At 45.5% G+C, this 14419-nt stretch overlaps 1 protein-coding gene across 1 annotated transcript; it reads left to right on the plus strand.

The window, feature by feature from the left end:
- The first annotated feature begins 1528 nt into the window (after positions 1-1528).
- On the plus strand, positions 1529-13407 carry BNC1 (basonuclin zinc finger protein 1). Its single transcript, XM_066636128.1, has 5 exons — positions 1529-1537; positions 2373-2475; positions 3916-4151; positions 7036-8948; positions 12720-13407. Exons 3-5 carry the CDS (start codon positions 4005-4007, stop codon positions 13405-13407), a joined length of 2748 nt encoding a protein of 915 aa, XP_066492225.1. The 5' UTR covers positions 1529-1537; positions 2373-2475; positions 3916-4004.
- Positions 13408-14419: the final 1012 nt, after the last annotated feature.

Here is a 14419-nt window from a genome sequence, read left to right on the forward strand (position 1 = left end):
TATACCATAGTCTTTCGAGACTGAAGGTTGCCAACCAGTGGTAATTACTAATTACATTGTTGTTCAACAAGTTGTTGAATGTCTATCAGGTTGAAAACAAAAACGGTTCAAAATTTAGGTACTGGGTTTCAACGTATTCAGAGTACTTCCTAGGTGCACAGAATACATTTGTAAAACAGAAGAAAAAGTAAAGAAGCCCCCGCCTGGGGACAGTCCAGGACCTCCTGATGCTTGATGCTGTCTGCCCAGTGCTGCCCACCTTGCCCAATGATGTGCCAGCCTCTGTTCCTCCTACTCTCCAGTGTTCTAGCTCAGCAGTCTCCTCCCCTCCACGTTTCCTCTTTCTCTCCGCCCCCTCTTCCTTTTCCAATCCAGGGAGTGAAAGGAGAAGGAGGAGCAGTGGAGGCAAGTAGATGAAGATGGGTGCCCCTCCCCCCACTAGTCTGATGCCTGAGGTAACTGCTTCAGTTGGCCACATGTCACCCCTGCCTAGGGAGTGGCTGTCAGTATAGAATAAAAATCAAGCAGAACATATGCTTAAAGTCAGTGGTGTCACTAGGGTTTGCATCACCTGGTACGGTAGGCCAGCATGTTGTCCCCATGATGGACCTCCTCCCATGCAATGGGCGAGGCAGTGCCCCAGGCGGTGGGCATGGTGATGCACCGTTGCCCTACCCCCACTGGTTTTCTGGCTATAACTTTTGATAGAATAGCGATATTTCAACATGGTTTGTTTCATTGCATTCTTCATGAAATTACGCATCGAGTGATATATAACATGATGGTATTATTCGAAAATGCTAAGATTTTAAAAATTTTGGCCAGTTGTGGTGTCACCCCTGGTGCACATCACCCAGTGCGGCCTGCAACCCCCCCAGCAACACCACTGCTTAAAGTAATATCAAGTTTGACCTTGTTGAAAATTCTGATCCTTTCCTATTTTTGCCTATTCTTGGACCCTTCTCATCCACACAGCCCAGAAGCCATTGTCTTCAGAATCTTTAAATGCAGCACCACTAGAGGAAGCACCATTGAATGGCAAAGATGAAGGATCATGTTGTGTGTTGCTTGTCCTCATCATCTGGGTCCAGCTACTAGACTCCAGCCAGCCCAGCTGCTGGAATTGGAATGCAACTGCTGGCTGAGATTCCCAGGCCAGCTGATGAGGTCCAGGTGCCGTTATAAACCAGTGAAGAGGAGGAACAAGAATAGGGACAGTGTTCAGTCAATCATGTCAGAGAATTGCTTTAATTGTCAATTACCTTTTAATCTCCTTGTTGGCAAACCATAACTCCCTTTTGTGGTTCCTGCTTGCTTCTTGATCTTTTGCATCCCCTCACCCCACTCTTTCATTTTTTCAGCCTTTTAAATAAACTCCTTCTATCTTTCACTGGTCTACCTGCCCAGACCAAGTTCAGTCAGGAGGGAATGGGCTGCCATGTCCACCAAATTGCTTCATTCTACAGCCAACGTGTTCTCTAAGGGGATTCCCCCAGATGTTTAGGTTCCCTGTTAACCTAAGAGGCGGCTTTCCCAAGTGCAGCTCCTGGACTACAAGCGTAATGTGTTCCAACCAACAAGTGCCCCAAAGCACCATAACTGCTGTATCCTGGACCAGCTGGAGTTTCTGAACAGTCTTCAAGGGCAGCCCCAAATAGAATGTCTTATATCAGTGTTTTTCAAACTTTTAGGGAGGTTTAGGTCTTTGCGGGGGAGGGCAGTGACATGATCCCCAGGATTGTTTATGAGTTACTTTGTTGTGCTTTTGGTTTAATTTCACTTTGGCTTCTGCATGCATGTTGTCAGTTGTGTTATTAAACTGTTTGAATGAAATCATACACTTCCTTGTTATCTTTTTTACTGGGGTGGAAAAGTGACACATATGCTTTAATACATACATAAGCATACAGTGTACAGTACAGTGGCGATCCTGGCCCCGTGCCACCCTCCCCACTGAAGAAAATGCTCCCCCCCCCACTGGTTGCATCCAGAGGCCTTCTGACGGTCAGAGAGGCTGCATGCGGAAGAAACTGGAAGTGACGTTTTATGGGCCCTCTGGAGGCCTTCGAAGGCTTTTTGAGATAGCCGCACACAGCCTTTACAGCCCTCAGAATGCCTCCAGATGGGGAGGCAACGGGTGCAGGTGGTCCCCAGACTGGCACAGCTGGGGAGGTGGCTTCCCCAGCTATGCCACCCAGAAACACTTGCACCCCCCCAGGTATGCAACTGGTGCTGTATATTCCTAAAAATTCATAATAATTCTTTTAATTTCTTTTTAAAAAATCTTTGCATTTGTTACAGGTTTAGTTGCTGTTGAGTTTTGTTTTTGCATGCTATACTAACCTCTTAATATTTTTTTGTCGATCTTTTAGGCTATCCAATGCACATTGCTAAACTGTATCTGTCAACGTTTTAAACCCGGGAAAATAAACCAGCGACAATGTGACCAGTGCCGGCATGGATGGGTAGCACATGGTAATAAATGGCAATACAAAATAAAAAAAAAGAAACCTACATAGCTACTTCATTTTTGATCTGCCAGTAGTGTTCTGAAAGCAGCTTGTTAAAGCTGTGCAGTCCAAAGTCAGTGCCTGGATGGGAACCACCCAAGAACCCCATGAAATGTGGTATCGAGTTCCATGTTGGAAGAAAGGCAGAACATAAATGTACTAAACAAAAACCAGGCAGATAAAACCACCGCTGCTTAGATCAGGGGTGTCCAAAGTTTTTGGCAGGAGGGCTACATCAACTCTCTGTCGCTATGTCAGGGGCCGGGGAAAAAAAGAATTAATTTACATTTAAAATTTGAATAAGTTTGCGTGAGTTTACATAAATGAATATATTAAAGATGAACTTATATGAATGAATGAAGGTCTTGCAATAGCTCAAGGCCTATAAAAGGCCTTGCACAAAGCAAGGCTGGCCTTTCCTTTGCTGCCGCTACTGCATCACAGACATGAAACAACAAGCAGCGGAGGGAGCCCTTATCCCACAGCTCATGCAAGAGGTCAAGCATTTGCCCTCACGCTGAGAGCAGTTGCGTCAGGCCAGTGCGGGCTCCAACAAATCTCTGGAGGGCCAGAGGCTCATTGGAGACTGGGGGCTCCCTGAGGGCCGCATTGAGAGGCCTCAAGGGCCGCAAGTGGCCCCAGGGCCGGGGTTTGGGCACCCCTGGCTTAGATCAATATTCTGGGACATGGTCTTGAGAACAAATGATGCAGCCACCTTACTGAACATAAGCAGGTTGTGATCTGGGCATTGCCTGGATGGGTGACTGCCTGGGAATTCCAGGTATACTGTCCTAAGTTCAGTGTAGGGAGGAAAGTGGAATATAATGTGACAAAAATTTCAGGCTGCAATCCTATGCACACTTTCCTGGAAATAAGCCCAACTTAACACAATGGGACTTACTCCTGAGTTGACCTGAGTAGAGCACAATCCCTGAGATGGGATTGTGCTGTCAATCTGCAGTGTATTAATAGATACCACCAAGTTGCTGCTCCCACATAGAGCTGTCTTTTGTTGAGATCATATTTGGATTCACTTGCCATCTGAAGTGAGCTGGGTGATTACAGGAAAAGGACACCTTGGTTGGTGGCCCCTGAACTTTAGACAACCTTCTTCTTGGCCCAAGCTTAGGACTGCCCACTCCTATTTTGTCACCCCATTCAACCCCAGTTAAAACATAATGCTACCACTTGAACCATCTCTGGTTTATGATGGGACTGACAACATTCCATAATACTTCAATGGGTTCATTTTCTTTGACTGCTTTCCTCTGCACATTTACCTTGGAATAAGCAAGTGAACACAGTGGGACTTAATTCTGAGTAAACATGCAATGGGGCGCCACTCTTTTGTTTCATAGCCAGGTACAGATAACTTCTTGTCATTCACATTCTCTTTTGTTTTCAGCTTTAAGTAAGCTCAGGATCCCAAACGTGTACCCAGTCAGCCAAGTCGAAATTGTCCAGTCCAATGTGGTGTTTGATATCAGCAGCCTCATGCTGTATGGAACCCAGGCCATTCCTGTCCGTCTCAAAATTCTCTTGGATCGGCTCTTCAGCGTGCTCAAGCAAGAAGAAGTCATCCACATTCTCCATGCTCTGGACTGGACACTTCAAGACTACATACGGGGCTATGTGTTACAGGTAAATCCCAGTCCACCCGTTCTCGAAAGCAGGTATCTATTGCAAGATATTTAAACATCATCTTTGCAAAACTGGAATATATAACATGACAGAATGCATGGATAGCCAAGTGTGGTATTGAACAGATGGAGGACAGCCAAGTTTAAATCTCCATTCAGCGAACTGGATTACCTTGGACTAGTCACTCTTTCTCAGCTTAACAACCCCACAGGGTTGTTGTGAGGATAAAATGGGAAAGAGGTCAGGGTGTTTTCCATGCCCGGTATGACAATCTCTGTTGTCATCTTTTAAGCCGCCTCTCTCAGCCCAGTCATTTTTCTAGGAACCAGAGTGAATCACGGATCCACTGCCAATCACCATTAGTGTGCTCATTCCCCCTCTATCTGAGCTATCTTTACTTGTGGTCAGACAGTTCCCAGTTTGGAGCAATTCCCAGTTTCCACTGCACTCTTTTCCTCAAGTGTCCTCCTCCTTTAGCAGTCTTTGCAGTCTCCCTTCAGGTCTTCCAGCTCTACAAAACTACTCCTATGTGAGCCCCTGGTTAGAATACTTGCAGATATCCTCTTTTGGTTGGTTGGTTTTCCTTAATGTTAAAACATACTCGTACATACCTCACGTATCACTCTTTTGCACTTTCTGATTCATAAATCTGCCCAAGTAAATTCACAAATTTTAATGGAACAAGTTCCACCATTTGTGAAGAACATTCATCTGAGTTTGTGAGATAATTACTCTTATCAGTGTGTTTATTTGTTCACGAACATTCTGTGGCATCACAGCAGCTTGGCCAGTTGGGTCAGAAGCTTCACTGCTACAAGCCCAGCTCAATACACACCAGTTCCCAATTAATTTTCTCTGTTTGGGTGATGTCGTTTTAAACTTTGCTGGTACCAGAGCAGAAGTTGGTTCTGTATAGGTTTATTCAGATGTCCTTCCGTGCTCCTCATTCTAATGTAAAGTAATGTTATGATTTACATTTTGATGCAAATAAATATTTAATAGCACGATGATAATCTTGCTTTTTAGTGTTGGGATTAAAAAATATGGGCTCAATTACCTTGAACCTCTTTTGTATGAAAAATTGATGATGATGTGTTCTTCATCATCTTAGAAAACTCTTGCGTACGCAGTGAAAACCCTCAGTAGGCCATCAAATACATGTTCTGTGATAAAATATTTATCGTAGTTATTGGGAAAAGTTAGGTATGGCTGGAGTTTGAAAGAACTCCAACACTCTAGTGTAATTACAGTTGTGCTATGTGAACGCTGGCAAAAGATCAATACAGGTTCATTTGTTCTCTGATCTTAGTTGCTTGGAAGATTATTAAACTTGTAGGGAAAGAATACTTGACTTAAATGTAAAACTTAAATCTCCTTCTGATTGCTCCATCTCTTTGCTTCGTCCTTGCATCTTTGGTGACTGGCACATGTCTTAATTTGGGGTGTGCAAAATACTTTGCAAAATACTTGCTAATACTACTATGAATGTCTAATTTCTAATATTACTACTAATATTAGGGTGATGGAAAAACCATCAAGAATAATACGTAGTGTAAGTTTCAACAAACTGCCCTCAGCCATAGCTATTGCATGTGGATGGAGGTAGCAAATATTCCAGTCTCTCAGACCTGGTGTATGTAGCAGAATGGAGAGCACCATTTCAGACTTCAAGGAAGAGATATTTTTAAATGATCCATGTAAAAACTCTGCAAGTAGAAAGCTAGCACATCAGTGAGCGTTTCTACCCTAGCTGTGCTAATTTTGTATTTACAGAGAGATTATTCTACATGGGGAGCATTTAAATACGTGATTCCTCACCTGCAATCTGAAGTGGTACTGCTCACCCTGCTGCCTATGTAGACTTAGTCTCAGGAGGCACTCTAGAACAGGGGCCAGCAACTGGCAGACTCTCAGTTAAATCAACGCCCGCCTCCCAGGGAGGGACCTCATTTGGATTTTCCCAGTTGCTTGCCATTTCTTTTTCCCCTCTTCTCCCCTCTGGCATTTTTATAACAGCTTGGTGGAATTGGGAAGGCATGGCAAGACAGATAGACCCAAGGGAGAGGAAAGGGGGCTTTCCTCTCAGTCATGATCAGGCAGCACACACTGCGAAATGATTTGGGGCAAGAGGGGTAGGAAGGGTCCATTCCTATTGCCCAATTGTTTCACTTGATTAAGTGATTGTTTAAACTTGATTGTTTAAGGGCCAGCTCCAGGACTGAGGAGGCCCCCTCAGCATAGTGCCCTCCTACGCCACGAGCCCTGGTAATATTGAGCAGCAACGCTGGATGGCTTGCAGCCACTGTGTTAATTTCTCATAATGCCTCTGATTTAGTATCACTCTGAGGCATTGTTGAGGAAACAGGGCAGGCATCAAGTACAGGGAGGAATAGTAGGGGTTGAAAAATAAAAAGCAAGAGAGTCCTGGTTGGTATCAATGGTGGTCCCTATGGCGTTCTGGTAGCTGATTAAAAGCCCAATCCTATGCATGTCTACTCAGAAGTAAGTCCCATAAGAGTGGGACTTACTCCCAGGAAAGTGTGGATAGGATTGGGCTGTAAGAATGCCACACAGTGCAACTGAACCTGGTGCAGGGAAAGGTTTACTGTGAACCCAGCTGTATGTGTGACAAGCTGACAACCATTTTTGTGATAGTAGCTGCTGGAGGTGCAGCCACATTTGTGGAGGCAAATACAGTACTAATTTATCATGCCTCTAGGGTTGCTTTTAGGTCAGTCTGGATTGAATTGCTACATGACCACCTGGTTTCCAGGTGGCAAAGGAGCAATCCTCTTGCAAATTGAATATAACCCACAAAAATGGGCATATGAACTGGACCTGAGTGCGTCAAACTCTAAGTCTGTTTTCCACTTCTCTTTTTAAGGATGCCTCTGGAAAGGTGCTGGATCACTGGTGTATCATGACCAGCGAGGAAGAGCTGGCAACTCTGCAGCAATTTCTCCGTTTTGGGGAAACCAAGTCCATTGTGGAGCTCATGGCAATTCAAGAGAAAGAAGGGCAATCGATACTAATACCCACAACCACAGACAATATGGATATCAGGGCGTTTATAGAAAGCTGCAACCAGAGGAGTCCGAACCTTCCTCCATTGGACAAAATCAACCCTGTGAACATTAATCACTTTGAGAACATTGTTAATAACATGGCTTTTATGCTTCCTTTCCAGTTTTTCAGTCCCATACCTCCACCCCTGATAGGTTCCCCACCAGAAAGACTCTTGATTGAGCCAGCTCAGGACCATGGCAGTGAACTGAAGCAAGATACTCAGGTGCCATTTTCAGACAGCAGTTTTTTGGTTTCCAGTGCTCCATTTCATCCTAAAAAGGAGGAGACAGCAACCACCACCACCAGCCCTGGTATCACTCTGAAGCCAGAGGAAGTTGTCTCACCTAGTGATTCAAATTCCCAGAACACGGCTGAAAAGAGTGAAATAGGCCATATGTCCCCAGAGAGTAAAACAAAATCTGTGGACAAAAATGGCACTGGAATGAGGAAAGGGCGTGTTTTTTGTATGGCATGTGGAAAGACATTTTATGATAAAGGGACTCTGAAGATCCACTACAACGCTGTCCACCTGAAAATCAAACACAAATGCACCATTGGAGGCTGTAACATGGTGTTCAGCTCACTGCGGAGCAGAAACCGTCACAGCGCCAACCCCAACCCAAGGCTTCACATGCCGATGAACAGAAACAACCGTGATAAAGATCTGAGAAACGGGTTGACCATCGCTGCCCTGGAAGAGAACAAAAGGACGGATTTCACTATTTTGCCTCCAGATACCAGATCCCTTTCCAGCTATGGGAGCTCTTGTACTGATCCAAAGGTACAGACAAGTTTCCACAGTACTGGACAAAACGGTATCCTCTTTCCAAACTTGAAGACAGTCCAACCAGTCCTTCCATTCTACCGTAGTCCAGTCACACCAGCTGAATTTGCAAACACACCAGGTACACTTCCATCACTACCTCTGGTTTCATCATCCATACCCGAGCCACTGGTTTCTAACGAGTCTCCCTTCGATGCTCTGCCCAAGAAAAAGTCCCGTAAGTCTAGCATGCCTATCAAGATTGAGAAGGAAGCTGTTGAAGCCACAAGCACAACCACAACCAATGAGGTTGCCAGCTCAGAAGACGACGTACCTCCACAGGCAGAAAGAGAAGGACTTGTGGAGATCCAGGAATCTAGGAGAGAAAAGAATATAAACCAACTAGTGGGAAAGCAGGTCCATTCAAGTCCGTCATGGCCATCTGTGTCTGAGGTTCGAGGGCCAAAATATTTTGAACCGATAGAGCCAAATAGCACATGCACCAAAGCGGATGAACTGCATTGTCCTGAGAAAGGGGACAGGCTGGAACAAAGCAAACCGACAAAAATAGTTTCTCGCGAAAACTCGTATGAAGATCGAAACCTGCACAGCGATGTGATCAAAGCAGTGGAGGAACCCCATGACTATATTAAAGGGCAGTTGAATTACAGGATTCCTATGAATGGCTGCACTGAATTGCAGCACCATTTGTTAAGTAGTGGGGTTTGGGGCTCATTTGCCACCAGAGGTGTTGCCATTCCTGGCTTTGAAGGCTTTAAAGATATGGATCAAGATACTCTCGACATTCAGAAGGAAGCCAGCCGCTTCCATTGTGACATCTGCAAGAAGACCTTTAAAAACCCTTACAGTGTAAAGCTGCATTTTAACAATGTGCACCTGAAAGAAATGCATGTTTGCACGGTGGAGGGTTGTAACGCTGCATTTCCTTCTCGTAGAAGTCGAGACAGGTAAGAACACGGTGAACAAAACTATTACTTCTTGTTTTTAAAAAGCCAGACAATGGAGACTAATTTGAAATGCAGATATGTTTTGAAAAGTACTGCTGTGGGTTTTTCTGCATATCCTCCTCTGACTTGTTCCATACCTTATCAGAACAGGGCTGTAATGAAAATCCAGGGAACAAAACCTTGCTTTTCCCCCTAAACATCAAGGCATTAAATGAAGCCCTGAGAACTCTTGTTGATGGTTAACTATAGTGGTTGAAAAGCTGCTTTCAAAAGAAAAGGATACAGACTTTTGTGCAAGGAGCATGGCCTTGTGTTTTTTATATGTATGTTCCTATCTCTCCCCACATTTTTAATGCAAAATTGGCACCGTCAATTTTTTTTCCCTGTTGGTAAAACAGATATTCTGTAATACTGCAAGGCAGGATGTTCAAACCAGGGTTCCTGGCAATCAGAACCAGGTGCCTTATGCTGCACCCCTTTGGTGACCTATTAATAGGATGGGATGCCGGACGGTTCTGTTTGTGTTTAGCCACTACCAGTACGGTTGGCCAGAAGGTGGTGCTGCAGCGGTCAAATGACACAAGGAAACCAATAACAGACTACTTGGCCATATTAAAAAAAAAGAAGAAGAAGAGCCTTGTGTGGCACAGAGTGCTAGGTTGCAGTACTTCAGCCGAGAGCTCTCCCCATGACCTGAGTTCAATTCCAGCAGAAGCTGGGATCAGGTAGCCAACTTGAGATTGACTCAGCCTTCTGTCCTTATAAGGGCGGTAAAATGAGTACCCAGCTTGCTGGGGGAAAGGTAACATGACTGGGGAAGTCAGTGGCAAACCACCCTGCTTATAGTCTGCCATGAAATTGCTATGGAAGCTGCGACACCCCAAAGGTCAGTAATGACTCGGTGCCTGCACAGGGAACCTGTCTTTCTGACCTTATAAGTGTCTGGCTGGCTTCTCAGTCACTGGCTTGAGAGAAATTCAAGCTGCTTTCAGACTGTCAACACCTACCTGGTTGTCTGCTCAGGTTTGCTTTGTGTTCAGTCCCCCTAACTCTGGCAGTTTGGCTAAGATAAGAATATCTAGGCTTTTCTACCTTATGCAGCAAGATGAGCATGTGTGCTTCGATAATGTATTTCTGAAGGAGATTATATTAAATTCACTGTTGGGAAACGTAATGAATACAAAGGCTTCATTTTGATTTATATGTCAGATAAGCAACAGCAAATTCTTGGTTGCAGGGGTGGAAGAGAGGGAGGGGATGAACAGACTAATATACTCCTATTGGTAAGTGCCCATGCTGTGATTAGTGATGAATGATGTATTCAATGACTGACAGTCCAATCCTAACCTTCTCCCTTTCCCCTCCATAAGCCTGCTGCCCCGCAGTGGGTCTCCTTGGGCCTGCACCAGCGATTTTGCTCGTGCAAGTCTGAGGGGAGAAAGGGGGCAGGGAAACTGCTGCCAGAGGGGATAGGATTCAGTGTGCACCTTCATCACTAGATCCATCCCCTGCTGCAGCCTTCCTGCAAGCCAGCTAGTGAGTTCATGGCAATGTCCTGATTCGCAGGTCAATCTCTTACACTTAGGTAAGTGGGTATAGGATTGCAGCCTTAGCCACTATGCTACACCAGCTCAATCAGATGATTCAAATGATTTTGAATGACTGTCACTCTATCATATGGTTTTTAATGCCCATTTTATACCTTTACTCCGGTAGCATCAAAGGCAGGTACCTCTCTGTCCTCCCCTATATTTACACTAATGGCATTCAGTACAAGGATGGGGATCTGGGGTAGTCATCTTGGCCCTTTGCTGACATTAAGCCTCTAATCCGTGGTTGGCAACCTTCAGTCTCGAAAGACTATGGTATAAGCCTACAGCACCCAGTATTCCCAGGCGGTCTCCCATCCAAGTACTAACCAGGCCTGACCCTGCTTAGCTTCCGAGATCAGACGAGATCTGGCATGTGCAGCGTAACAGTTGCTGATCCAGCAATTCCCAAACTGTGGATCCAGGATCCACCAGTGGGTTGTAACCCAATTTTTGGTGGCTTGCAAAACCTACAAGGCAGATTAGGCAATGTGCATCAAGGGTTAAACAACCTGTTACTTGTGGATAGCACTGCTGCCCAATCACCATTATAGCCACAGAGGCTTGAGTGGCTGGTAAAGTGAAACTTTTTTTAAGGTGGGTCCCATGCTAAAATGTTTGGGAACCACTGCTCTAATCCTATACACCAGGGGTCAGGGAACTTTTTTACCTCTTACCCCCCAAAAAATTTATAAACGCAGACGTTACCCCCTTGATTTGAAAGTAAGGAAATCAAGGAGCACGGGTACGTTTCGGCGCCCCCCCCCCCCACGATTTCGGATGTGATCTATTCAGTGGGTTAGTACAAGGGTGGGATAAAGATTCTCTGCATTGCAGTCAGGTGATATCCCCAGTATAGGTAGCCAGTAGCCATGTTATGCCTCCAGTATAGCTAGGTCATGCCCCCAGTATAAGTAGCCAGCAGCTAGGTGATGCCCCCAGTATAGGTAGCCCGTTGCACAGTGATGCCCCAGTATAGGTAGCCAGTAGCCAAGTGATGCCTCAGTATAGGTAGTCAGTAGCCAGATGACCCCCCCAGTATAGGTAGCCAAGTGATGCCCCCAGTATAGGTAGTTAGTAGCCAGGTAACCCCCCAGTATAGGTAGTCAGTAGCTAAGTGATGTCCCCAGTATAGGTAGTCAGTAGCCAGATGACCCCCCAGTATAGGTAGTCAGTAGCCAGATGACCCCCCCAGTATAGGTAGTTAGTAGCCCGGTGATCCCCCAGTATAGGTAGTCAGTAGCCAGATGACCCCCCAGTATAGGTAGTTAGTAGCCCGGTGATCCCCCCAGTATAGGTAGTCAGTAGCCAGATGACCCCCCCAGTATAGGTAGTTAGTAGCCCGGTGATCCCCCAGTATAGGTAGTCAGTAGCCAGATGACCCCCCAGTATAGGTAGTTAGTAGCCCGGTGATCCCCCCAGTATAGGTAGTCAGTAGCCAGATGACCCCCCAGTATAGGTAGTTAGTAGCCCGGTGATCCCCCCAGTATAGGTAGCCCAACGATGCCCCCAATAAAAATAAATAAACAATACTCACCTTACCTCGATCCCACGTCGGTCGGCGCGGCTTTTCTTCTTCCTCCCGCTCTGTCCGCTCGGCGGGAGACACTGACGGCCCGGCGCTGTGTGATGACATCATCACTACAGCGCCGGGCAGCTCCAGTCTCCCGCACAGAGCGGAGAGAGCGGGCGGCTGCGATACACGCAGGCTGTGGATACAGCCTGAGTGTATCGCCTGCTCCCTTCCGCTCACCGCATCTGAAGGTGAGCGGAAGGGAGCAGGGCAGCGGGCGGTGTGCACACAGCGCACCAGCCCGCTGCCGGCCCCCTGGAGCGGGTGGAGAGCGGGTGCGCTGACTCCCTCCGCTACCTCCCCGCCCGGCGCCCGCACACAGTTGCTGCTGCTATGCCGATAGTTCCGCCATTGGCCAGCGCAACCTCCTCATTACCCCCAGATTTTCACTTTTACCCCATTTGGGGTAATTTACCCCTGTTCCCCGACCACTGCTATACACACTTACCCGGGTATAAATCCCATTGAACATAGTGGAACTTGCTTCTTATTAGACATGTATAGGATTCTGCTTATAAGAGTTCAAGCAGAGGTGTTGACAGTTCAGCTCCTTGCTGAAAATAAGTGCTGGTTTTAAACAGCTTCACTGATCTTCTGTCATTTCTCTAGACACAGCTCCAACCTAAACCTTCATCATAAGCTTTTGACCAAAGATCCCTTGGAAATCAAGAAGAACCATTTCAATGCAACTTACCTCTTGAAGGATATGGCTAAAGAGATTTGCCAAGAGGACTCTTTGAAAAGACACCTTGGACAACAGACTTCAGTCATCTTTAAAGGAATGAACAGAACCGGCAGCCTGGTGTATCCAATGAGTAAAGTTGGAGAGCCATGCCCTGAGAGCTATGAATATGACCCAATGAACGATGGAGCTGTCCTGGACTTAAGCACTACGTCTAGTATCAAGTCAGAGGGCAGTACTCATTCTTCTTGGGAGTCTGATGGAGGCAACGAAGAGGGTCCTGGGCTTTTGGAGGACAGTAGTGAAAGCTGTGAAAGTGCATCTTTGACGCCAAATGAAGAACTGTATCAAAACTCTTTCCCGATAGACAAGGCTCATCCAAGCTTCTCAAATGTACCTTCCAGTTTGCCAATAGTCTGTCACATATGCCAAAAAAGTTACAGCAATAAAGGAACGTTCAGGGCCCATTACAAAACTGTACATCTCCGTCAGCTCCACAAATGCAAGGTCCCAGGTTGTAACACCACGTTCTCTTCTGTCCGCAGCCGAAACCGGCACAGTCAGAATCCCAACTTACACAAGAGCTTGGTGAGGTCACCAAACAGCCCCCAGTAACATTTCATACATCTGTCATGACTTTTTATGTTCCCTATTAATCATTTCAACTTTAAAAGAAAATGTTCTAGAACGAGATTTCTCTCAATTGCTTTGCTTCCAATGCGCTTTACAGCCCACTTTGAAAACAAAGGGCCAGATTCCACTTCTGTTTACACACGTTGTGTCTTCACTGAGTGAAATCAGCAGTTAAAGAAAACAGCAGAGTGTTGGTTTTACCCTTTAGTACAGGTGTTTGTTTAGAAAGAACAACTTGTATAATGGGGACAAGAGAAAAGATAAGCTAAAGGTGCTCTTGATGTTTTGCAATAGGGGATGCAGTGAAGATGCTATTCTGACATTTTGTTTACATGTTAAACATGATTGGGAGGTCAATCTAGTAAAGACAACTACTGGGTTATCTACTGACTAATGGGGGGGGGGGGTTGAGCACTGTCATTTCACTCTTGAGATTGTAGGCTAAAAGTGGAACTATGTATTACAAGAAGTGTGAAGGTGCTGTTGAAAACGGTATCCCCGTGTCAAATTCTTCTCTTTTCCCTTTGTAATGTGTGGTAAAACTTATCTCAAAATCTGAAATCATCATAGTGGATGTTTCCCAACCTCTGATAATAGTAGCCAGTGATGTGTCCAGTGGGGAGGGGAATAGAAACCTGACACAAGGATGCCATTTTCAGTGGCGACCCCATGTTTCCTCATAACAGAAAATCCTGCCCTAAGGCTGACTTGCAGTATTAAATAAATGTAGTGTTTTCAGCTTAATTTATTATTGAATGCCAGAGAGTAAAATCCATATTTAGGGAAATGTAGCATTTTATTCCCAGAGTTCTGACTCCTTGATGGCAGTAGAAATTTTACTTGAAGAACTATTATAGGGGTTGGTTCCATCCTTTTTGTTTTGTTAATTTACATATGAAAAAAAATGCAGAATCTCAGTTCAAAAAAGACATGTAAATCTCTTGCCTTAATGAATCAGGCTGCTGGACCCAAAATGGAGCTGTGAACTGCCAGA

This window comes from Tiliqua scincoides, chromosome 8 (genome assembly GCF_035046505.1).
Source record: "Tiliqua scincoides isolate rTilSci1 chromosome 8, rTilSci1.hap2, whole genome shotgun sequence".
NCBI classification, from domain to species: Eukaryota; Metazoa; Chordata; class Lepidosauria; order Squamata; family Scincidae; genus Tiliqua; species Tiliqua scincoides.

What these genes read in the sequence shown, in the direction of transcription:
- BNC1 (XM_066636128.1), top strand. Translation starts at nt 4,005, where the DNA reads ATGCTGTATGGAACCCAGGCCATTCCTGTCCGTCTCAAAATTCTCTTG. An exon ending in TACGGGGCTATGTGTTACAG is followed by an intron (nt 4,152 to 7,035) that starts GTAAATCCCAGT and finishes TCTCTTTTTAAG; the next exon opens with GATGCCTCTGGAAAGGTGCT. An exon ending in TCTCGTAGAAGTCGAGACAG is followed by an intron (nt 8,949 to 12,719) that starts GTAAGAACACGG and finishes TCATTTCTCTAG; the next exon opens with ACACAGCTCCAACCTAAACC.